The 24579-nt window shown below is 53.1% G+C and overlaps 2 protein-coding genes and 3 pseudogenes across 2 annotated transcripts; all 5 read left to right on the top strand.

Moving 5' to 3' along the window:
• Positions 1-1598: 1598 nt before the first annotated feature.
• LOC130266786 (interleukin-1 beta-like) lies at positions 1599-3454 on the top strand. The gene is made up of 6 exons (XM_056516039.1): positions 1599-1942; positions 2028-2076; positions 2162-2351; positions 2454-2624; positions 2735-2880; positions 2968-3454. Exons 1-6 carry the CDS (start codon positions 1902-1904, stop codon positions 3178-3180), a joined length of 810 nt encoding a protein of 269 aa, XP_056372014.1. The 5' UTR covers positions 1599-1901; the 3' UTR covers positions 3181-3454.
• Positions 3455-4205: 751 nt separating this feature from the next.
• Positions 4206-7611, top strand: LOC130266789 (uncharacterized). The gene is given in 4 exon segments (XM_056516041.1): positions 4206-4277; positions 5959-6252; positions 6254-6934; positions 7359-7611. Coding segments are annotated over 3 exon segments (1212 nt in total). The 5' UTR covers positions 4206-4277; positions 5959-5974.
• Positions 7612-7616: 5 nt separating this feature from the next.
• LOC130266788 (uncharacterized) lies at positions 7617-9799 on the top strand (annotated as a pseudogene).
• A 5-nt stretch (positions 9800-9804) lies between these two features.
• LOC130266787 (uncharacterized) lies at positions 9805-14170 on the top strand (annotated as a pseudogene).
• A 5-nt stretch (positions 14171-14175) lies between these two features.
• LOC130266785 (uncharacterized) lies at positions 14176-21572 on the top strand (annotated as a pseudogene).
• The last annotated feature ends 3007 nt before the right edge of the window (positions 21573-24579 follow it).

Here is a 24579-nt window from a genome sequence, read left to right as displayed (position 1 = left end):
GGACACCGGGGCGCGACCGCGGGCCCCCGGCCCAGCGCGGCCCGCGGCGCGACCCCCGCCCCTCTCCGGCGTCGGCGCCCGCCCCCGGCCCTCCAGCACGGCTGGGTCTGGCCCCACTGTCCGGCCCCGCCGCGGAACCCACCGGCGTGTCCGTATGTCCCGCTCGTGGCCCCGGCTCTGACAGCGGCCCCGACCACCGGTCCGCCCGGCCCCGCCCCCCGCGTCACCACGTCGCGTCACCACGCCCCTCTTGCCACGCCTTTCGATTCCGACCCAATGCGACTGCGCCGCCCGGCGAGAAAGTGTGGTGGGGCCGGGCAAGGCAGGGCGCGTTCGTGTCTTGGGGTCCGCTCTACGTTCTGGGCACCCTCACCATGGCCAGAGAGCTCTCACCATGGTCAGAGAGCTCTCACCATGGCCTGGGGTCCGCTGTACGGTTTGGGAACCCTCACCGTGGCCAGAGAGCTCTCACCATGGCCTGGGATGTGCTGTGTGTTCTGGGGACCCTCACCATGGCCAGAGAGCTCTCACCATGGCCTGGGGTGCACTCTACGTTCTGGGGACCCTCACCATGGCCAGAGAGCTCTCACCATGGCCTGGGGTGCACTCTACGTTCTGGGGACCCTCACCATGGCCAGAGAGTTCTCACCATGGCCTGGGATGTGCTCTGTGTTCTGGGGACCCTCACCATGGCCACAGAACTCACCATGGTCTGGTGACACCCACCGTGATTCATGGCTCACAACACTCATCATGGCTTAGTAACTCTCATCATGGCTCCAGGACCCCAACCGTGGCCTCTGCCATGGCCTAGGGACCTCCACTGTGTTGTGGAGGACCCCTTGCCCTGAGGCAACTCAGGCTTTTGGGGATATCCCACGATGTGTGACAGCCAGCAGATGCCCAGCAGGGCATGGGAGGTGCTCTGGGAGCTCTGCATTTTTGGCAATTTCCTGACAGTGAGTCATGGTGGTGCCAGTCTTGGCCACAGCAGCTGTGCAAGGCTGGAAGGCACTTTCAGGAAGTGAAACGGATGCCTGGAAAACACCCCAACAGCCCGAGTCCACGCAAGCCTGGCCACGCACATCCGTGGTCCTCCCAGCATGGTGAAATCTCCAGCACACCGGATGGACATGAGGATGAGGAGTGTCCCTAAACACTGTGACATGAGTGAGCACAAGAAATTGAGTGGAGAACAGGGTCCTGCACCCACTGGTATTGGGACAATGAGGACAAGAGGGGTGACAGAGGAGGCACAGCTGGCTGTGGCACCAGGGGTCTGGGCAGTAGAGGAGGAAGCCATGGGGAAAAGGTGGAGTGGCAGCACTTGCACCACTGGCCACTTCCGAGACACTCACAATGCCCGGCCCTGACAAGGGTGCTTGTCATCACAGCTGGGCTGAGACGGGCATTGGAACTGGGGCTGGAGCTGGCACTGAGTGAGTCCAGCTCCCTGCTGGGTCAACCAAATGGCAGGCTGGCACATGGTCACAGGCCCCACACAAACCCCAACCATCCCCTCTGCTCTCTGCCCCACACACTATACCTGGAGCACACTTCTGGCTGCCCTACAACCCTGCTCTGCCCTATACTCTGGTCCTGGAGCCCTATGCTCTGGTCCATGCTCTGCCTCCCCATGCTCTGCGTGGGGGCAACCAACCCCCCCAGCCCTGTAGTCTCGACAGAGTAATTGGGCAAAACCGGGCGTTGTGAAACCTGGAAATCCCACTCTGACGGCGCTTCCTTCTAGAGGCTCTTGAAAACCAGCCACACTGACGCCGGGCTCAGAGAGCAGCCAAGCAGCACTGCAGACAGGACAGGCAGGAGCAGGCAGCCAAGTGCCTCAGAAGTTTGCAGGTACTGTGAAGCCTCTGCCCAGAACTCTGCAGTCAGTGGCGGCAATGGCATCTGTCCCTGATTTGGACACACTGGAGAGCAGCAGGTAAGAACAGACATGCCGGAGAGGACTTTGGGGATGTGTTGCTGCCTTCCTGACCCTGACTTCACCACCTCCCTTTGCCTTTCAGCCTGAATGAGGAGACGCTGTATGGCCCCAATTGTGTCTGCCCACAGAAGGTAACACTGGGGCGGTGGGAGTGGTGGGGTCCATGTTGTGTGGAAGCCAGGCAGGCTCTCACCCTGCATCCCCTTTCTTCCCCAGAAGCCCCGACTGGACTTGGAGGTGACGTCGCCTGGGGTGGGAATCCAGGTGACGGTGACAAAAGGACACCTTTCCAGGACCTTTCGCCAGGCTGCCGTACTGGTGGCTGCTGTGACCAAGCTCCTAAAGCAGCCATCACACAACGACTTTGCTGATAGTGACCTTGGCAGCTTCTTCGATGATATTTTCGGTATGAGGTTGATGTCAGGGGTGTCCCCCCAGACAGAGGATATTCTTGGGGGTACTCCTGGACCTGGGAGCAGCATCCTCCTGACTGTCTCACTCCCCACAGAGCCTGTCTCTTTCCAGTGCATCAAGGGCAGTTATACCAGGGCACCCGTTTTCCGCTACACTCGCTCCCAGTCCTTCGACATCCTGGATATTGACCACAAGTGCTTCGTACTGGAGTCACCCACCCAGCTGGTGGCCCTGCACCTGCAGGGGCCCTCTGCTGGACGGAAAGGTGAAAGCATGTGCTCCCATCCCAGTGTCCCTGTCCCCCAAACCCAGGACCACCCGGGAGCCACCCCATAACGCCATGACCACCCATTTACCTGTCCCTTCTCTCTGCAGTGAAGCTCGACATTGCTCTGTACCGTCCCCGGTCATCGCAGCGTGGTCCAGGGTCTGGAAGGGTGCCGGTGGCGTTGGGTATCAAGGGCTACCAGCTCTACATGTCCTGTGTGATGAGTGACACTAAGCCCGTGCTGCAGCTGGAGGTGAGCAGGGGGGTCCCAGCAGTCTGTCCTCTGGGGGGCTCGGGGCTCCACTGCACCTTGACCCTCATTTCACCGCCCTGGCTATAGGAAGCTGACATCAGGAGGGACATTGAGAGTGTGGAGCTGACCCGCTTCATCTTCTACCGCCTGGACAGCCCAGCTGAGGGGACCACCCGCTTCGAGTCGGCCGCCTTCCCCGGCTGGTTCATTTGCACATCCCTGCAGCCCCGCCAGCCTGTCGGTATCACGAACACCCCAGACCAAGTGAACATTGCTACCTATGAGCTGAGTGGGCACTGAGGATGCTGCATCAACCCAACCGGCAGTCACCGGTTTTCAGGCTGTATGTACTAAGTACAACCCCCTGGGACATGACCCCCCCTCCCCACCTATTTCATGTGAAATAGGAGCTCTGGGCCCCATGGACTCGAGCCATCCCAACCTTATTTATTTGTTTATTTATTTATTTAATGTGTCTGCCCATTGCTTTGGTACTTATTTATTATGCCCCCTTATTTATTTTTGCTTTTACCGTGTATGCGTATGGAGGTGGAAATAAAAAGTTCTCTAGGACAGCATTGCTCAGCTCATTGCTCATAGGGGATGGGGTTATGGATGGGAAAATCCTTCTGCTTTGGCTGCTTTTGGGGTGAAAACCAAGGGAGTGGGGGGCCACCCCACAGCCCAGGAATCACCTTGACCCGTGCAGGACCCTCCACCAGTCTGTCTCCATGCCCACATCACAGCTGGGAGGTGACTGGGGTGGGCATACCGTGTGGACCCCGGCAGCCCCGGCAGCTGTCTGGGGCTGTCCCCTCCGCCCCAGCTGCGGCCGGGACATGGCATGGTGGGCCACAGTGCAGCAGGACAATGAGTGGGGTGGCGTGACATTACAGGATGTGGCATGATATCACATAGTATGACGTAGTGTACCGTATCATACAATCTCACACCACACCGTGCCTTATCATGTGGCACAGCACGATGCAGCAGAGCACGATGCAGCCGTGGCATTGCGTGGTACCGCACAGCCTTGCATGGCGTGGTATGGCATTAAGTGGCGCTGCACGGCAGGGCAGGGCACGGCACGGCAGCGCACACCGCGCCGTGGCACGTTGTGGCCTGGCTCAGTGTCGCATGAGGCGGCTTGTCACGACACGGCAGCCGCGTCGCCGCACGCACCCACCGCGGCGGCCGCGACCACAGCAGGGGACGCGTTGTCACCGCCCCCTGCCCCCCGCAGCCAATAGCGGAGCCAAAGCCGGCGCTTGGCTCTCTCCATTGGTCGGTTTGAAGAAGGCGGTGGCCAATAAAGGCGCGGGGGCCGGTGGGAGCGTCAGTTGCGGTGCCGCGGCTGGGATCGAGCGTTCGGGAGCGTCCGGGAGCGTCGGAGCTGGGTCTGAGTCTGAGGGGTCCCGGTGCTGGGGGGCGCGGGCGGCCTGGGGGCCTCTGGGGGCGGAGGAGAGCGGAGCTGTGAGACCCTGCGACGCGGGGGTGCTGCGACCTGCGGACCCTCAGGGGCGGGTACCTTGTGGGGAGGCCGCGATTCTGTGGGAGTGCTGCACTGGAGGCGGGCAAAGATGGACCTGTGGGGAGGGTGTCAGGGCGGCCTGGGGGGCTGCTGCGGCCTTGGTGGGCAGGCTGCGGGTGGGCAGTGTGGGTGGGGGTGTGTAAACCAGCGGGAGGTGCCCACAAAACGGGCCCGGGGGCGCGAGTTGGGAGGATTGGAAGTATTATGTTGGTGCGTCGTGCGTCGGACACGCTTTTGGGGAGCGAAGGTTTATTTTGTACTTGTACCTCCCTTTGTATAGAGTTTTACAAACTATCCCCTAGAGGTCAGTAACAAACTGTTACTCCGTAGTAATTGGTCAGTCCAGAGAAAGTGCAGTCTACGTGCAGGGAAGAGTTTTTGTGAAATATCATTTTCATACTTCTACTGAGATGGTTGGTAATTGTTGAAACAGGTACAAGAAACAGTCTTAATCTGTAGAATTCTTTTGCAGGGAAACACGTTGTTTCTTGCCATTGCAGGACTTCTTTCTCACAAAGTTGGTAGCATTCTCACAGTTTATGTTGGATTAAGTCAGAATTCAGTCTGTGGGGCCTGTACAAGGCAAACGTGAGAGTTTGACTCAGAAGGACATGCTGGTCACAGTACACAGCAGTCCAAGAGAGCTCAAAAGGTCTCACTAAGGATTGCTGCTTACAGGAGCACAGGAGAATGTACTTTAGCAATAATAATTTTTCATCCTGGCTGCAATTCAGAGCTGTAACTTGCTTTGAAAACCACATCCCCAGGTCAAGGTCATGAGTTTCTGAGTCCAAATGGGGGGCATAGCAAAGATGGTTGAATAGACGGCAACGAGTCAAGTAGCTATTTTTCAAAGGAGTCTAGTTCGGTGTCCTGGTTTAGGACAAATTAGGGGAAGAATTTCTAAAAGGAGCTCTCTAAGAAACAAACTCTCCAAACTCCTCCCCCTCCCCCCACGGGGTTCAGGAAGGATTTCTGCAGAGGAGAAATGGAAAAAATTTGTTTATTTAGCAAACATACAGGAAAAAAAAAAACCACTCCCCAACACAAGGGAAAAACCCAGCCACAGGTGATGCAGAAAAAACTTCACCCATCCGTGTGCAGGTACAGGCTCAGAATGTCTCCAGCACTGGGGGGGGGGGGGGGGGGGGGGGCAGAAAGACATATTTCTTGTCACGAACAGATGTCTGGGGATTTTTTTGATGTCCACTGGTATTCCTAGCTAATAAGGAAAATAAAGCGAAGAAAAAAAAAAAAAAAAAAGAGAAGTGGGAAAAAGTGAGAAAGCAGCAAAGCAAAACAACCAAGCCAAAAGCCGAGCAGAAGCAGCGGGGGGGGGGAAAACGAGGGGGGCTTGCCAGCAGGCAGGCAGCAGCCACTTGTGCCCAGGGGGAGGGACACCACCTGGCTAGAAAAAACAAACCCTCCATGCATGAGCAGCACATATGATTTGGAAATACAGAGCACTATAACATCACCCCAGGACACCCTGACCAAGCTGTGCTGTCCTTGGAGCTGAAGGCTGTTTTGTCTTTCCATGTTCACAGGAGCAAGAAAGGTGATATGGAGTGTGCAGTAGAAGGTCCTCAAGAGCATGGCAGGCAAGGAGCTAAATCCACACAGCACCCTGGATTCCCTCTTCAGAAGCCCTCAAATGCATCTCAGGGGGCAGGAAGGCTGCAGACAGCAAACATCATGACTCTTCCTGCTTCCATGCAGACCAGTGGCAAGCTGTCACCTTCAGCCCCTGGTCAGCTAAACCCAGAAGGGAGCCAGAAGCCTGCACAGGAGACTGTCACTGCTGCAGCAGCTCAGGTGGGAAGTGACCACCCTCCTCCTGGAGCATTCTCTGAGTAAGGGGCTGCAGGACAGGCTGGTCTGGCACAACCTCGACCCACGAGCTTCCACATCACTGCAGCAGTTGAGAACTGTTCAATCTGCTGCAGACAGTCTCGGGAAGGCAGGAGTCTCGGCCCACAGGCAAAATTCGTCTGTAACATCAAGGCCTGTTCTGGGTTCAAAAGGCAGAATTGGGAACCAGCAACCTCAGGAAGAGCTGGCCTTGGATAAATTCAGGAAAACCCTGCCATTACAAAATACAAGTATTGGAAATGGACCATTGCAGCTCTCTAGATGCCTTTCTGCTTCTACTTCGGTGAGGCAACCTGGCACAGCTCCAGGGGGAAGCCTTAAGCACCACAGGCAACCCCCTCCAGTGAGATTTACGAGCAAGCCTCCCACTTTGGGCAACCCCCAGGGGACTACAAATAAAACCAGCCTGAACCCAGGTGTCACTTTGCCATGGCCAAGGCCCACAGTTAAAGAGGGCGTGGACAGGAAAGTGGTGCTTCCTGGACACATAGAAGAAGGCCAAGGGACAGGTCACTCAAACCAGTCCTGCAGCTGGCTGCACAGCTCCAGCACTCATATAGTTGAGGATGGTTTGAGGATAGACCAGCCTAAACCAGAAGAGCAGAAGGCAAGTGGCATGCAGGCTAGGACCCCACCAGCTCCAGATCGTAGGTAAGTGGCAGCTGGGCCACCTGGGTCCTGTCTCCTGGAAACAGCAGACTTTAAAGGGTTTGAGGCAGCACCATCCTGCTGAAAACAGAGTCCAAAGTCTCCTATGAGTGAAAGCTTGTTGGGAGGTTGATGCCCTGAAAAAGAAGGGGTTCAGGGTGATGTTGGATGGCACCCTGGGTTCCTCTGCCACCGATTCAGTAAGTGGAAGGAGAGTGTGTGGCCACTCTCCTGCTTTGGCCCCAAGGCTTATGCATGAGAGCATTTTCTTTTCCCAGTGCAGAACTCAAGGGTTTTTCTGAGATAGATGTACTGATTCTTTTTAAGCAGCTGAAGTTGGCTAAAGGGAGATTGCATGGAAAAACAGCCAGCTCTTGCCAAGCTGCTGTCTGCTGGGGTGGTAACTGATCTCTTGGTCTTTGGACAGGAAACAGCTGGAGGAGTGGTTGATATCCAAAGGCAGGAAATACAAGCGGCCACCCATGTCTCAGCTTTGGAAGCAGAATGTGATGCCACCCTCTAGAAAGATCAAAGCAAAAGAGAATCAAGAGAATCCACAGCAGCACTGCCAAGCAGCAAGGAAAACCACATTACCTGAGTGCCTGAAGCTCGTTGAGGAGGTGGGAATGGGAAAGGAGCTGCTTGAACGAGCTTCTCTCCTGGAGTGTGCCAGGGGATGAGGGCCATGTCCCTCCGGTAGCTAAGAGGGGTTGGGAATAAGTGTTCAGTTGACAGAGGGGAAACATAGGAAAATTAAAGCCCTCATAAAGTTATGGGTAGGCCAAAGGCATGCAGTGAGCTGTGCCAACCAGGAGAATAGAGAGGTACCCAGTTGAGGTAGAGACTGTTGTGGTTTAACCCCAGCCAGCAGCCAAGCCCCATGCAGCTGCTCATGCAGTCCATTGCTGCACTAGACTTCTCATTAGGAGTAGAAATGAGCCAAGACACACACTTAATAATGTGAAAAAGGTCCCAGATTATTCCTCCTTATAGCTTAGCTGTTCTGACTGATTACAGCAATCTCCTACTGTACAGTCTAACGGCCCCTTTGATGTGTTGCAGCTGTACAGAGAAGCAGTCATTGCTGGGGCTGAGGTGAGTGGAGCACGCCATGATTTGGACCTACAGAGCACTATAACATCACCCCAGGACACCCTGACCAAGCTGTGCTGTCCTTGGAGCTGAGGGCTGTTTTGTCTTTCCATGTTCACAGGAGCAAGAAAGGTGATATGGAGAGTGCAGTAAAAGGTCCTCAAGAGCATGGCAGGCAAGGAGCTAAATCCACACAGCACCCTGGATACCCTATTCAGAACAAGCCTTCAAATACATCCCAGGGAGCAGGAAGGCTACAGACAGCCAACATCATGACTCTTCCTGCTTCCATGCAGACCAGTGGCAAGCTGTCACCTTCAGCCCCTGGTCAGCTAAACCCAGAAGGGAGCCAGAAGCCTGCACAGGAGACTGTCACTGCTGCAGCAGCTCAGGTGGGAAGTGACCACCCTCCTCCTGGAGCATTCTCTGAGTAAGGGGCTGCAGGACAGGCTGGTCTGTCACAACCTCGACCCATGAGCTTCCACATCACTGCAGCAGTTGAGAACTGTTCAATCTGCTGCAGACAGTCTCGGGAAGGCAGGAGTCTCGGCCCACAGGCAAAATTCGTCTGTAACATCAAGGCCTGTTCTGGGTTCAAAAGGCAGAATTGGGAACCAGCAACCTCAGGAAGAGCTGGCCTTGGATAAATTCAGGAAAACCCTGCCATTACAAAATACAAGTATTGGAAATGGACCATTGCAGCTCTCTAGATGCCTTTCTGCTTCTACTTCGGTGAGGCAACCTGGCACAGCTCCAGGGGGAAGCCTTAAGCACCACAGGCAACCCCCCCAGTGAGATTTACGAGCAAGCCTCCCACTTTGGGCAACCCCCAGGGGACTACAAATAAAACCAGCCTGAACCCAGGTGTCACTTTGCCATGGCCAAGGCCCACAGTTAAAGAGGGCGTGGACAGGAAAGTGGTGCTTCCTGGACACATAGAAGAAGGCCAAGGGACAGGTCACTCAAACCAGTCCTGCAGCTGGCTGCACAGCTCCAGCACTCATATAGTTGAGGATGGTTTGAGGATAGACCAGCCTAAACCAGAAGAGCAGAAGGCAAGTGGCATGCAGGCTAGGACCCCACCAGCTCCAGATCGTAGGTAAGTGGCAGCTGGGCCACCTGGGTCCTGTCTCCTGGAAACAGCAGACTTTAAAGGGTTTGGGGCAGCACCATCCTGCTGAAAACAGAGTCCAAAGTCTCCTATGAGTGAAAGCTTGTTGGGAGGTTGATGCCCTGAAAAAGAAGGGGTTCAGGGTGATGTTGGATGGCACCCTGGGTTCCTCTGCCACCGATTCAGTAAGTGGAAGGAGAGTGTGTGGCCACTCTCCTGCTTTGGCCCCAAGGCTTATGCATGAGAGCATTTTCTTTTCCCAGTGCAGAACTCAAGGGTTTTTCTGAGATAGATGTACTGATTCTTTTTAAGCAGCTGAAGTTGGCTAAAGGGAGATTGCATGGAAAAACAGCCAGCTCTTGCCAAGCTGCTGTCTGCTGGGGTGGTAACTGATCTCTTGGTCTTTGGACAGGAAACAGCTGGAGGAGTGGTTGATATCCAAAGGCAGGAAATACAAGCGGCCACCCATGTCTCAGCTTTGGAAGCAGAATGTGATGCCACCCTCTAGAAAGATCAAAGCAAAAGAGAATCAAGAGAATCCACAGCAGCACTGCCAAGCAGCAAGGAAAACCACATTACCTGAGTGCCTGAAGCTTGTTGAGGAGGTGGGAATGGGAAAGGAGCTGCTTGAACGAGCTTCTCTCCTGGAGTGTGCCAGGGGATGAGGGCCATGTCCCTCCGGTAGCTAAGAGGGGTTGGGAATAAGTGTTCAGTTGACAGAGGGGAAACATAGGAAAATTAAAGCCCTCATAAAGTTATGGGTAGGCCAAAGGCATGCAGTGAGCTGTGCCAACCAGGAGAATAGAGAGGTACCCAGTTGAGGTAGAGACTGTTGTGGTTTAACCCCAGCCAGCAGCCAAGCCCCATGCAGCTGCTCATGCAGTCCATTGCTGCACTAGACTTCTCATTAGGAGTAGAAATGAGCCAAGACACACACTTAATAATGTGAAAAAGGTCCCAGATTATTCCTCCTTATAGCTTAGCTGTTCTGACTGATTACAGCAATCTCCTACTGTACAGTCTAACGGCCCCTTTGATGTGTTGCAGCTGTACAGAGAAGCAGTCATTGCTGGGGCTGAGGTGAGTGGAGCATGCCATGATTTGGACCTACAGAGCACTATAACATCACCCCAGGACACCCTGACCAAGCTGTGCTGTCCTTGGAGCTGAGGGCTGTTTTGTCTTTCCATGTTCACAGGAGCAAGAAAGGTGATATGGAGTGTGCAGTAGAAGGTCCTCAAGAGCATGGCAGGCAAGGAGCTAAATCCACACAGCACCCTGGATACCCTATTCAGAACAAGCCTTCAAATACATCCCAGGGAGCAGGAAGGCTACAGACAGCCAACATCATGACTCTTCCTGCTTCCATGCAGACCAGTGGCAAGCTGTCACCTTCAGCCCCTGGTCAGCTAAACCCAGAAGGGAGCCAGAAGCCTGCACAGGAGACTGTCACTGCTGCAGCAGCTCAGGTGGAAAGTGACCACCCTCCTCCTGGAGCATTCTCTGAGTAAGGGGCTGCAGGACAGGCTGGTCTGTCACAACCTCGACCCACGAGCTTCCACATCACTGCAGCAGTTGAGAACTGTTCAATCTGCTGCAGACAGTCTCGGGAAGGCAGGAGTCTCGGCCCACAGGCAAAATTCGTCTGTAACATCAAGGCCTGTTCTGGGTTCAAAAGGCAGAATTGGGAACCAGCAACCTCAGGAAGAGCTGGCCTTGGATAAATTCAGGAAAACCCTGCCATTACAAAATACAAGTATTGGAAATGGACCATTGCAGCTCTCTAGATGCCTTTCTGCTTCTACTTCGGTGAGGCAACCTGGCACAGCTCCAGGGGGAAGCCTTAAGCACCACAGGCAACCCCCCCCAGTGAGATTTACGAGCAAGCCTCCCACTTTGGGCAACCCCCAGGGGACTACAAATAAAACCAGCCTGAACCCAGGTGTCACTTTGCCATGGCCAAGGCCCACAGTTAAAGAGGGCGTGGACAGGAAAGTGGTGCTTCCTGGACACATAGAAGAAGGCCAAGGGACAGGTCACTCAAACCAGTCCTGCAGCTGGCTGCACAGCTCCAGCACTCATATAGTTGAGGATGGTTTGAGGATAGACCAGCCTAAACCAGAAGAGCAGAAGGCAAGTGGCATGCAGGCTAGGACCCCACCAGCTCCAGATCGTAGGTAAGTGGCAGCTGGGCCACCTGGGTCCTGTCTCCTGGAAACAGCAGACTTTAAAGGGTTTGGGGCAGCACCATCCTGCTGAAAACAGAGTCCAAAGTCTCCTATGAGTGAAAGCTTGTTGGGAGGTTGATGCCCTGAAAAAGAAGGGGTTCAGGGTGATGTTGGATGGCACCCTGGGTTCCTCTGCCACCGATTCAGTAAGTGGAAGGAGAGTGTGTGGCCACTCTCCTGCTTTGGCCCCAAGGCTTATGCATGAGAGCATTTTCTTTTCCCAGTGCAGAACTCAAGGGTTTTTCTGAGATAGATGTACTGATTCTTTTTAAGCAGCTGAAGTTGGCTAAAGGGAGATTGCATGGAAAAACAGCCAGCTCTTGCCAAGCTGCTGTCTGCTGGGGTGGTAACTGATCTCTTGGTCTTTGGACAGGAAACAGCTGGAGGAGTGGTTGATATCCAAAGGCAGGAAATACAAGCGGCCACCCATGTCTCAGCTTTGGAAGCAGAATGTGATGCCACCCTCTAGAAAGATCAAAGCAAAAGAGAATCAAGAGAATCCACAGCAGCACTGCCAAGCAGCAAGGAAAACCACATTACCTGAGTGCCTGAAGCTTGTTGAGGAGGTGGGAATGGGAAAGGAGCTGCTTGAACGAGCTTCTCTCCTGGAGTGTGCCAGGGGATGAGGGCCATGTCCCTCCGGTAGCTAAGAGGGGTTGGGAATAAGTGTTCAGTTGACAGAGGGGAAACATAGGAAAATTAAAGCCCTCATAAAGTTATGGGTAGGCCAAAGGCATGCAGTGAGCTGTGCCAACCAGGAGAATAGAGAGGTACCCAGTTGAGGTAGAGACTGTTGTGGTTTAACCCCAGCCAGCAGCCAAGCCCCATGCAGCTGCTCATGCAGTCCATTGCTGCACTAGACTTCTCATTAGGAGTAGAAATGAGCCAAGACACACACTTAATAATGTGAAAAAGGTCCCAGATTATTCCTCCTTATAGCTTAGCTGTTCTGACTGATTACAGCAATCTCCTACTGTACAGTCTAACGGCCCCTTTGATGTGTTGCAGCTGTACAGAGAAGCAGTCATTGCTGGGGCTGAGGTGAGTGGAGCACGCCATGATTTGGACCTACAGAGCACTATAACATCACCCCAGGACACCCTGACCAAGCTGTGCTGTCCTTGGAGCTGAGGGCTGTTTTGTCTTTCCATGTTCACAGGAGCAAGAAAGGTGATATGGAGAGTGCAGTAAAAGGTCCTCAAGAGCATGGCAGGCAAGGAGCTAAATCCACACAGCACCCTGGATACCCTATTCAGAACAAGCCTTCAAATACATCCCAGGGAGCAGGAAGGCTACAGACAGCCAAACTCTTCCTGCTTCCATGCAGACCAGTGGCAAGCTGTCACCTTCAGCCCCTGGTCAGCTAAACCCAGAAGGGAGCCAGAAGCCTGCACAGGAGACTGTCACTGCTGCAGCAGCTCAGGTGGGAAGTGACCACCCTCCTCCTGGAGCATTCTCTGAGTAAGGGGCTGCAGGACAGGCTGGTCTGTCACAACCTCGACCCACGAGCTTCCACATCACTGCAGCAGTTGAGAACTGTTCAATCTGCTGCAGACAGTCTCGGGAAGGCAGGAGTCTCGGCCCACAGGCAAAATTCGTCTGTAACATCAAGCCTGTTCTGGGTTCAAAAGGCAGAATTGGGAACCAGCAACCTCAGGAAGAGCTGGCCTTGGATAAATTCAGGAAAACCCTGCCATTACAAAATACAAGTATTGGAAATGGACCATTGCAGCTCTCTAGATGCCTTTCTGCTTCTACTTCGGTGAGGCAACCTGGCACAGCTCCAGGGGGAAGCCTTAAGCACCACAGGCAACCCCCCCCCAGTGAGATTTACGAGCAAGCCTCCCACTTTGGGCAACCCCCAGGGGACTACAAATAAAACCAGCCTGAACCCAGGTGTCACTTTGCCATGGCCAAGGCCCACAGTTAAAGAGGGCGTGGACAGGAAAGTGGTGCTTCCTGGACACATAGAAGAAGGCCAAGGGACAGGTCACTCAAACCAGTCCTGCAGCTGGCTGCACAGCTCCAGCACTCATATAGATGAGGATGGTTTGAGGATAGACCAGCCTAAACCAGAAGAGCAGAAGGCAAGTGGCATGCAGGCTAGGACCCCACCAGCTCCAGATCGTAGGTAAGTGGCAGCTGGGCCACCTGGGTCCTGTCTCCTGGAAACAGCAGACTTTAAAGGGTTTGAGGCAGCACCATCCTGCTGAAAACAGAGTCCAAAGTCTCCTATGAGTGAAAGCTTGTTGGGAGGTTGATGCCCTGAAAAAGAAGGGGTTCAGGGTGATGTTGGATGGCACCCTGGGTTCCTCTGCCACCGATTCAGTAAGTGGAAGGAGAGTGTGTGGCCACTCTCCTGCTTTGGCCCCAAGGCTTATGCATGAGAGCATTTTCTTTTCCCAGTGCAGAACTCAAGGGTTTTTCTGAGATAGATGTACTGATTCTTTTTAAGCAGCTGAAGTTGGCTAAAGGGAGATTGCATGGAAAAACAGCCAGCTCTTGCCAAGCTGCTGTCTGCTGGGGTGGTAACTGATCTCTTGGTCTTTGGACAGGAAACAGCTGGAGGAGTGGTTGATATCCAAAGGCAGGAAATACAAGCGGCCACCCATGTCTCAGCTTTGGAAGCAGAATGTGATGCCACCCTCTAGAAAGATCAAAGCAAAAGAGAATCAAGAGAATCCACAGCAGCACTGCCAAGCAGCAAGGAAAACCACATTACCTGAGTGCCTGAAGCTCGTTGAGGAGGTGGGAATGGGAAAGGAGCTGCTTGAACGAGCTTCTCTCCTGGAGTGTGCCAGGGGATGAGGGCCATGTCCCTCCGGTAGCTAAGAGGGGTTGGGAATAAGTGTTCAGTTGACAGAGGGGAAACATAGGAAAATTAAAGCACTCATAAAGTTATGGGTAGGCCAAAGGCATGCAGTGAGCTGTGCCAACCAGGAGAATAGAGAGGTACCCAGTTGAGGTAGAGACTGTTGTGGTTTAACCCCAGCCAGCAGCCAAGCCCCATGCAGCTGCTCATGCAGTCCATTGCTGCACTAGACTTCTCATTAGGAGTAGAAATGAGCCAAGACACACACTTAATAATGTGAAAAAGGTCCCAGATTATTCCTCCTTATAGCTTAGCTGTTCTGACTGATTACAGCAATCTCCTACTGTACAGTCTAACGGCCCCTTTGATGTGTTGCAGCTGTACAGAGAAGCAGTCATTGCTGGGGCTGAGGTGAGTGGAGCACGCCATGATTTGGACCTACAGAGCACTATAACATCACCCCAGGACACCCTGACCAAGCTGTGCTGTCCTTGGAGCTGAGGGCTGTTTTGTCTTTCCATGTTCACAGGAGCAAGAAAGGTGATATGGAGTGTGCAGTAGAAGGTCCTCAAGAGCATGGCAGGCAAGGAGCTAAATCCACACAGCACCCTGGATACCCTATTCAGAACAAGCCTTCAAATACATCCCAGGGAGCAGGAAGGCTACAGACAGCCAACATCATGACTCTTCCTGCTTCCATGCAGACCAGTGGCAAGCTGTCACCTTCAGCCCCTGGTCAGCTAAACCCAGAAGGGAGCCAGAAGCCTGCACAGGAGACTGTCACTGCTGCAGCAGCTCAGGTGGAAAGTGACCACCCTCCTCCTGGAGCATTCTCTGAGTAAGGGGCTGCAGGACAGGCTGGTCTGTCACAACCTCGACCCACGAGCTTCCACATCACTGCAGCAGTTGAGAACTGTTCAATCTGCTGCAGACAGTCTCGGGAAGGCAGGAGTCTCGGCCCACAGGCAAAATTCGTCTGTAACATCAAGGCCTGTTCTGGGTTCAAAAGGCAGAATTGGGAACCAGCAACCTCAGGAAGAGCTGGCCTTGGATAAATTCAGGAAAACCCTGCCATTACAAAATACAAGTATTGGAAATGGACCATTGCAGCTCTCTAGATGCCTTTCTGCTTCTACTTCGGTGAGGCAACCTGGCACAGCTCCAGGGGGAAGCCTTAAGCACCACAGGCAACCCCCCCCCAGTGAGATTTACGAGCAAGCCTCCCACTTTGGGCAACCCCCAGGGGACTACAAATAAAACCAGCCTGAACCCAGGTGTCACTTTGCCATGGCCAAGGCCCACAGTTAAAGAGGGCGTGGACAGGAAAGTGGTGCTTCCTGGACACATAGAAGAAGGCCAAGGGACAGGTCACTCAAACCAGTCCTGCAGCTGGCTGCACAGCTCCAGCACTCATATAGATGAGGATGGTTTGAGGATAGACCAGCCTAAACCAGAAGAGCAGAAGGCAAGTGGCATGCAGGCTAGGACCCCACCAGCTCCAGATCGTAGGTAAGTGGCAGCTGGGCCACCTGGGTCCTGTCTCCTGGAAACAGCAGACTTTAAAGGGTTTGAGGCAGCACCATCCTGCTGAAAACAGAGTCCAAAGTCTCCTATGAGTGAAAGCTTGTTGGGAGGTTGATGCCCTGAAAAAGAAGGGGTTCAGGGTGATGTTGGATGGCACCCTGGGTTCCTCTGCCACCGATTCAGTAAGTGGAAGGAGAGTGTGTGGCCACTCTCCTGCTTTGGCCCCAAGGCTTATGCATGAGAGCATTTTCTTTTCCCAGTGCAGAACTCAAGGGTTTTTCTGAGATAGATGTACTGATTCTTTTTAAGCAGCTGAAGTTGGCTAAAGGGAGATTGCATGGAAAAACAGCCAGCTCTTGCCAAGCTGCTGTCTGCTGGGGTGGTAACTGATCTCTTGGTCTTTGGACAGGAAACAGCTGGAGGAGTGGTTGATATCCAAAGGCAGGAAATACAAGCGGCCACCCATGTCTCAGCTTTGGAAGCAGAATGTGATGCCACCCTCTAGAAAGATCAAAGCAAAAGAGAATCAAGAGAATCCACAGCAGCACTGCCAAGCAGCAAGGAAAACCACATTACCTGAGTGCCTGAAGCTCGTTGAGGAGGTGGGAATGGGAAAGGAGCTGCTTGAACGAGCTTCTCTCCTGGAGTGTGCCAGGGGATGAGGGCCATGTCCCTCCGGTAGCTAAGAGGGGTTGGGAATAAGTGTTCAGTTGACAGAGGGGAAACATAGGAAAATTAAAGCCCTCATAAAGTTATGGGTAGGCCAAAGGCATGCAGTGAGCTGTGCCAACCAGGAGAATAGAGAGGTACCCAGTTGAGGTAGAGACTGTTGTGGTTTAACCCCAGCCAGCAGCCAAGCCCCATGCAGCTGCTCATGCAGTCCATTGCTGCACTAGACTTCTCATTAGGAGTAGAAATGAGCCAAGACACACACTTAATAATGTGAAAAAGGTCCCAGATTATTCCTCCTTATAGCTTAGCTGTTCTGACTGATTACAGCAATCTCCTACTGTACAGTCTAACGGCCCCTTTGATGTGTTGCAGCTGTACAGAGAAGCAGTCATTGCTGGGGCTGAGGTGAGTGGAGCACGCCATGATTTGGACCTACAGAGCACTATAACATCACCCCAGGACACCCTGACCAAGCTGTGCTGTCCTTGGAGCTGAGGGCTGTTTTGTCTTTCCATGTTCACAGGAGCAAGAAAGGTGATATGGAGAGTGCAGTAAAAGGTCCTCAAGAGCATGGCAGGCAAGGAGCTAAATCCACACAGCACCCTGGATACCCTATTCAGAACAAGCCTTCAAATACATCCCAGGGAGCAGGGAGGCTACAGACAGCCAACATCATGACTCTTCCTGCTTCCATGCAGACCAGTGGCAAGCTGTCACCTTCAGCCCCTGGTCAGCTAAACCCAGAAGGGAGCCAGAAGCCTGCACAGGAGACTGTCACTGCTGCAGCAGCTCAGGTGGGAAGTGACCACCCTCCTCCTGGAGCATTCTCTGAGTAAGGGGCTGCAGGACAGGCTGGTCTGTTACAACCTCGACCCACGAGCTTCCACATCACTGCAGCAGTTGAGAACTGTTCAATCTGCTGCAGACAGTCTCGGGAAGGCAGGAGTCTCGGCCCACAGGCAAAATTCGTCTGTAACATCAAGGCCCGTTCTGGGTTCAAAAGGCAGAATTGGGAACCAGCAACCTCAGGAAGAGCTGGCCTTGGATAAATTCAGGAAAACCCTGCCATTACAAAATACAAGTATTGGAAATGGACCATTGCAGCTCTCTAGATGCCTTTCTGCTTCTACTTCGGTGAGGCAACCTGGCACAGCTCCAGGGGGGAAGCCTTAAGCACCACAGGCAACCCCCCCCAGTGAGATTTACGAGCAAGCCTCCCACTTTGGGCAACCCCCAGGGGACTACAAATAAAACCAGCCTGAACCCAGGTGTCACTTTGCCATGGCCAAGGCCCACAGTTAAAGAGGGCGTGGACAGGAAAGTGGTGCTTCCTGGACACATAGAAGAAGGCCAAGGGACAGGTCACTCAAACCAGTCCTGCAGCTGGCTGCACAGCTCCAGCACTCATATAGTTGAGGATGGTTTGAGGATAGACCAGCCTAAACCAGAAGAGCAGAAGGCAAGTGGCATGCAGGCTAGGACCCCACCAGCTCCAGATCGTAGGTAAGTGGCAGCTGGGCCACCTGGGTCCTGTCTCCTGGAAACAGCAGACTTTAAAGGGTTTGGGGCAGCACCATCCTGCTGAAAACAGAGTCCAAAGTCTCCTATGAGTGAAAGCTTGTTGGGAGGTTGATGCCCTGAAAAAGAAGGGGTTCAGGGTGATGTTGGATGGCACCCTGGGTTCCTCTGCCACCGATTCAGTAAGTGGAAGGAGAGTGTGTGGCCACTCTCCTGCTTTGGCCCCAAGGCTTATGCATGAGAGCATTTTCTTTTCCCAGTGCAGAACTCAAGGGTTTTTCTGAGATAGATGTACTGATTCTTTTTAAGCAGCTGAAGTTGGCTAAAGGGAGATTGCATGGAAAAACAGCCAGCTCTTGCCAAGCTGCTGTCTGCTGGGGTGGTAACTGATCTCTTGGTCTTTGGACAGGAAACAGCTGGAGGAGTGGTTGATATCCAAAGGACAGGAAATACAAGCGGCCACCCATGTCTCAGCTTTGGAAGCAGAATGTGATGCCACCCTCTAGAAAGATCAAAGCAAAAGAGAATCAAGAGAATCCACAGCAGCACTGCCAAGCAGCAAGGAAAACCACATTACCTGAGTGCCTGAAGCTTGTTGAGGAGGTGGGAATGGGAAAGGAGCTGCTTGAACGAGCTTCTCTCCTGGAGTGTGCCAGGGGATGAGGGCCATGTCCCTCCGGTAGCTAAGAGGGGTTGGGAATAAGTGTTCAGTTGACAGAGGGGAAACATAGGAAAATTAAAGCCCTCATAAAGTTATGGGTAGGCCAAAGGCATGCAGTGAGCTGTGCCAACCAGGAGAATAGAGAGGTACCCAGTTGAGGTAGAGACTGTTGTGGTTTAACCCCAGCCAGCAGCCAAGCCCCATGCAGCTGCTCATGCAGTCCATTGCTGCACTAGACTTCTCATTAGGAGTAGAAATGAGCCAAGACACACACTTAATAATGTGAAAAAGGTCCCAGATTATTCCTCCTTATAGCTTAGCTGTTCTGACTGATTACAGCAATCTCCTACTGTACAGTCTAACGGCCCCTTTGATGTGTTGCAGCTGTACAGAGAAGCAGTCATTGCTGGGGCTGAGGTGAGTGGAGCACGCCATGATTTGGACCTACAGAGCACTATAACATCACCCCAGGACACCCTGACCAAGCTGTGCTGTCCTTGGAGCTGAGGGCTGTTTTGTCTTTCCATGTTCACAGGAGCAAGAAAGGTGATATGGAGAGTGCAGTAAAAGGTCCTCAAGAGCATGGCAGGCAAGGAGCTAAATCCACACAGCACCCTGGATACCCTATTCAGAACAAGCCTTCAAATACATCCCAGGGAGCAGGAAGGCTACAGACAGCCAACATCATGACTCTTCCTGCTTCCATGCAGACCAGTGGCAAGCTGTCACCTTCAGCCCCTGGTCAGCTAAACCCAGAAGGGAGCCAGAAGCCTGCACAGGAGACTGTCACTGCTGCAGCAGCTCAGGTGGAAAGTGACCACCCTCCTCCTGGAGCATTCTCTGAGTAAGGGGCTGCAGGACAGGCTGGTCTGTCACAACCTCGACCCACGAGCTTCCACATCACTGCAGCAGTTGAGAACTGTTCAATCTGCTGCAGACAGTCTCGGGAAGGCAGGAGTCTCGGCCCACAGGCAAAATTCGTCTGTAACATCAAGGCCTGTTCTGGGTTCAAAAGGCAGAATTGGGAACCAGCAACCTCAGGAAGAGCTGGCCTTGGATAAATTCAGGAAAACCCTGCCATTACAAAATACAAGTATTGGAAATGGACCATTGCAGCTCTCTAGATGCCTTTCTGCTTCTACTTCGGTGAGGCAACCTGGCACAGCTCCAGGGGGAAGCCTTAAGCACCACAGGCAACCCCCCCCAGTGAGATTTACGAGCAAGCCTCCCACTTTGGGCAACCCCCAGGGGACTACAAATAAAACCAGCCTGAACCCAGGTGTCACTTTGCCATGGCCAAGGCCCACAGTTAAAGAGGGCGTGGACAGGAAAGTGGTGCTTCCTGGACACATAGAAGAAGGCCAAGGGACAGGTCACTCAAACCAGTCCTGCAGCTGGCTGCACAGCTCCAGCACTCATATAGATGAGGATGGTTTGAGGATAGACCAGCCTAAACCAGAAGAGCAGAAGGCAAGTGGCATGCAGGCTAGGACCCCACCAGCTCCAGATCGTAGGTAAGTGGCAGCTGGGCCACCTGGGTCCTGTCTCCTGGAAACAGCAGACTTTAAAGGGTTTGAGGCAGCACCATCCTGCTGAAAACAGAGTCCAAAGTCTCCTATGAGTGAAAGCTTGTTGGGAGGTTGATGCCCTGAAAAAGAAGGGGTTCAGGGTGATGTTGGATGGCACCCTGGGTTCCTCTGCCACCGATTCAGTAAGTGGAAGGAGAGTGTGTGGCCACTCTCCTGCTTTGGCCCCAAGGCTTATGCATGAGAGCATTTTCTTTTCCCAGTGCAGAACTCAAGGGTTTTTCTGAGATAGATGTACTGATTCTTTTTAAGCAGCTGAAGTTGGCTAAAGGGAGATTGCATGGAAAAACAGCCAGCTCTTGCCAAGCTGCTGTCTGCTGGGGTGGTAACTGATCTCTTGGTCTTTGGACAGGAAACAGCTGGAGGAGTGGTTGATATCCAAAGGCAGGAAATAAAGCGGCCACCCATGTCTCAGCTTTGGAAGCAGAATGTGATGCCACCCTCTAGAAAGATCAAAGCAAAGAGAATCAAGAGAATCCACAGCAGCACTGCCAAGCAGCAAGGAAAACCACATTACCTGAGTGCCTGAAGCTCGTTGAGGAGGTGGGAATGGGAAAGGAGCTGCTTGAACGAGCTTCTCTCCTGGAGTGTGCCAGGGGATGAGGGCCATGTCCCTCCGGTAGCTAAGAGGGGTTGGGAATAAGTGTTCAGTTGACAGAGGGGAAACATAGGAAAATTAAAGCCCTCATAAAGTTTGGGTAGGCCAAAGGCATGCAGTGAGCTGTGCCAACCAGGAGAATAGAGAGGTACCCAGTTGAGGTAGAGACTGTTGTGGTTTAACCCCAGCCAGCAGCCAAGCCCCATGCAGCTGCTCATGCAGTCCATTGCTGCACTAGACTTCTCATTAGGATAGAAATGAGCCAAGACACACCTTAATAATGTGAAAAAGGTCCCAGATTATTCCTCCTTATAGCTTAGCTGTTCTGACTGATTACAGCAATCTCCTACTGTACAGTCTAACGGCCCCTTTGATGTGTTGCAGCTGTACAGAGAAGCAGTCATTGCTGGGGCTGAGGTGAGTGGAGCACGCCATGATTTGGACCTACAGAGCACTATAACATCACCCCAGGACACCCTGACCAAGCTGTGCTGTCCTTGGAGCTGAGGGCTGTTTGTCTTTCCATGTTCACAGGAGCAAGAAAGGTGATATGGAGAGTGCAGTAAAGGTCCTCAAGAGCATGGCAGGCAAGGAGCTAAATCCACACAGCACCCTGGATACCCTATTCAGAACAAGCCTTCAAATACATCCCGGGAGCAGGAAGGCTACAGACAGCCAACATCATGACTCTTCCTGCTTCCATGCAGACCAGTGGCAAGCTGTCACCTTCAGCCCCTGGTCAGCTAAACCCAGAAGGGAGCCAGAAGCCTGCACAGGAGACTGTCACTGCTGCAGCAGCTCAGGTGGAAGTGACCACCCTCCTCTGGAGCATTCTCTGAGTAAGGGGCTGCAGGACAGGCTGGTCTGTCACAACCTCGACCCACGAGCTTCCACATCACTGCAGCAGTTGAGAACTGTTCAATCTGCTGCAGACAGTCTCGGGAAGGCAGGAGTCTCGGCCCACAGGCAAAATTCGTCTGTAACATCAAGGCCTGTTCTGGGTTCAAAAGGCAGAATTGGGAACCAGCAACCTCAGGAAGAGCTGGCCTTGGATAAATTCAGGAAAACCCTGCCATTACAAAATACAAGTATTGGAAATGGACCATTGCAGCTCTCTAGATGCCTTTCTGCTTCTACTTCGGTGAGGCAACCTGGCACAGCTCCAGGGGGAAGCCTTAAGCACCACAGGCAACCCCCCCCAGTGAGATTTACAGCAAGCCTCCCACTTTGGGCAACCCCCAGGGGACTACAAATAAAACCAGCCTGAACCCAGGTGTCACTTTGCCATGGCCAAGGCCCACAGTTAAAGAGGGCGTGGACAGGAAAGTGGTGCTTCCTGGACACATAGAAGAAGGCCAAGGGACAGGTCACTCAAACCAGTCCTGCAGCTGTGCACAGCTCCAGCACTCATAGTTGAGGATGGTTTGAGGATAGACCAGCCTAAACCAGAAGAGCAGAAGGCAAGTGGCATGCAGGCTAGGACCCCACCAGCTCCAGATCGTAGGTAAGTGGCAGCTGGGCCACCTGGGTCCTGTCTCCTGGAAACAGCAGACTTTAAAGGGTTTGGGGCAGCACCATCCTGCTGAAAACAGAGTCCAAAGTCTCCTATGAGTGAAAGCTTGTTGGGAGGTTGATGCCCTGAAAAAGAAGGGGTTCAGGGTGATGTTGGATGGCACCCTGGGTTCCTCTGCCACCGATTCAGTAAGTGGAAGGAGAGTGTGTGGCCACTCTCCTGCTTTGGCCCCAAGGCTTATGCATGAGAGCATTTTCTTTTCCCAGTGCAGAACTCAAGGGTTTTTCTGAGATAGATGTACTGATTCTTTTTAAGCAGCTGAAGTTGGCTAAAGGGAGATTGCATGAAAAACAGCCAGCTCTTGCCAAGCTGCTGTCTGCTGGGGTGGTAACTGATCTCTTGGTCTTTGGACAGGAAACAGCTGGAGGAGTGGTTGATATCCAAAGGCAGAAATACAAGCGGCCACCCATGTCTCAGCTTTGGAAGCAGAATGTGATGCCACCCTCTAGAAAGATCAAAGCAAAAGAGAATCAAGAGAATCCACAGCAGCACTGCCAAGCAGCAAGGAAAACCACATTACCTGAGTGCCTGAAGCTCGTTGAGGAGGTGGGAATGGGAAAGGAGCTGCTTGAACGAGCTTCTCTCCTGGAGTGTGCCAGGGGATGAGGGCCATGTCCCTCCGGTAGCTAAGAGGGGTTGGGAATAAGTGTTCAGTTGACAGAGGGGAAACATAGGAAAATTAAAGCCCTCATAAAGTTATGGTAGGCCAAAGGCATGCAGTGAGCTGTGCCAACCAGGAGAATAGAGAGGTACCCAGTTGAGGTAGAGACTGTTGTGGTTTAACCCCAGCCAGCAGCCAAGCCCCATGCAGCTGCTCATGCAGTCCATTGCTGCACTAGACTTCTCATTAGGAGTAGAAATGAGCCAAGACACACACTTAATAATGTGAAAAAGGTCCCGATTATTCCTCCTTATAGCTTAGCTGTTCTGACTGATTACAGCAATCTCCTACTGTACAGTCTAACGGCCCCTTTGATGTGTTGCAGCTGTACAGAGAAGCAGTCATTGCTGGGGCTGAGGTGAGTGGAGCACGCCATGATTTGGACCTACAGAGCACTATAACATCACCCCAGGACACCCTGACCAAGCTGTGCTGTCCTTGGAGCTGAGGGCTGTTTTGTCTTTCCATGTTCACAGGAGCAAGAAAGGTGATATGGAGAGTGCAGTAAAAGGTCCTCAAGAGCATGGCAGGCAAGGAGCTAAATCCACACAGCACCCTGGATACCCTATTCAGAACAAGCCTTCAAATACATCCCAGGGAGCAGGAAGGCTACAGACAGCCAACATCATGACTCTTCCTGCTTCCATGCAGACCAGTGGCAAGCTGTCACCTTCAGCCCCTGGTCAGCTAAACCCAGAAGGGAGCCAGAAGCCTGCACAGGAGACTGTCACTGCTGCAGCAGCTCAGGTGGGAAGTGACCACCCTCCTCCTGGAGCATTCTCTGAGTAAGGGGCTGCAGGACAGGCTGGTCTGTCAACCTCGACCCACGAGCTTCCACATCACTGCAGCAGTTGAGAACTGTTCAATCTGCTGCAGACAGTCTCGGAAGGCAGGAGTCTCGGCCCACAGGCAAAATTCGTCTGTAACATCAAGGCCTGTTCTGGGTTCAAAAGGCAGAATTGGGAACCAGCAACCTCAGGAAGAGCTGGCCTTGGATAAATTCAGGAAAACCCTGCCATTACAAAATACAAGTATTGGAAATGGACCATTGCAGCTCTCTAGATGCCTTTCTGCTTCTACTTCGGTGAGGCAACCTGGCACAGCTCCAGGGGGAAGCCTTAAGCACCACAGGCAACCCCCCCCCAGTGAGATTTACGAGCAAGCCTCCCACTTTGGGCAACCCCCAGGGGACTACAAATAAAACCAGCCTGAACCCAGGTGTCACTTTGCCATGGCCAAGGCCCACAGTTAAAGAGGGCGTGGACAGGAAAGTGGTGCTTCCTGGACACATAGAAGAAGGCCAAGGGACAGGTCACTCAAACCAGTCCTGCAGCTGGCTGCACAGCTCCAGCACTCATATAGTTGAGGATGGTTTGAGGATAGACCAGCCTAAACCAGAAGAGCAGAAGGCAAGTGGCATGCAGGCTAGGACCCCACCAGCTCCAGATCGTAGGTAAGTGGCAGCTGGGCCACCTGGGTCCTGTCTCCTGGAAACAGCAGACTTTAAAGGGTTTGGGGCAGCACCATCCTGCTGAAAACAGAGTCCAAAGTCTCCTATGAGTGAAAGCTTGTTGGGAGGTTGATGCCCTGAAAAAGAAGGGGTTCAGGGTGA

This window comes from Oenanthe melanoleuca, unplaced genomic scaffold (assembly GCF_029582105.1).
Source record: "Oenanthe melanoleuca isolate GR-GAL-2019-014 unplaced genomic scaffold, OMel1.0 S226, whole genome shotgun sequence".
Lineage (NCBI taxonomy): Eukaryota > Metazoa > Chordata > Aves > Passeriformes > Muscicapidae > Oenanthe > Oenanthe melanoleuca.
This window is presented reverse-complemented; position numbering and strand designations above follow the sequence as displayed.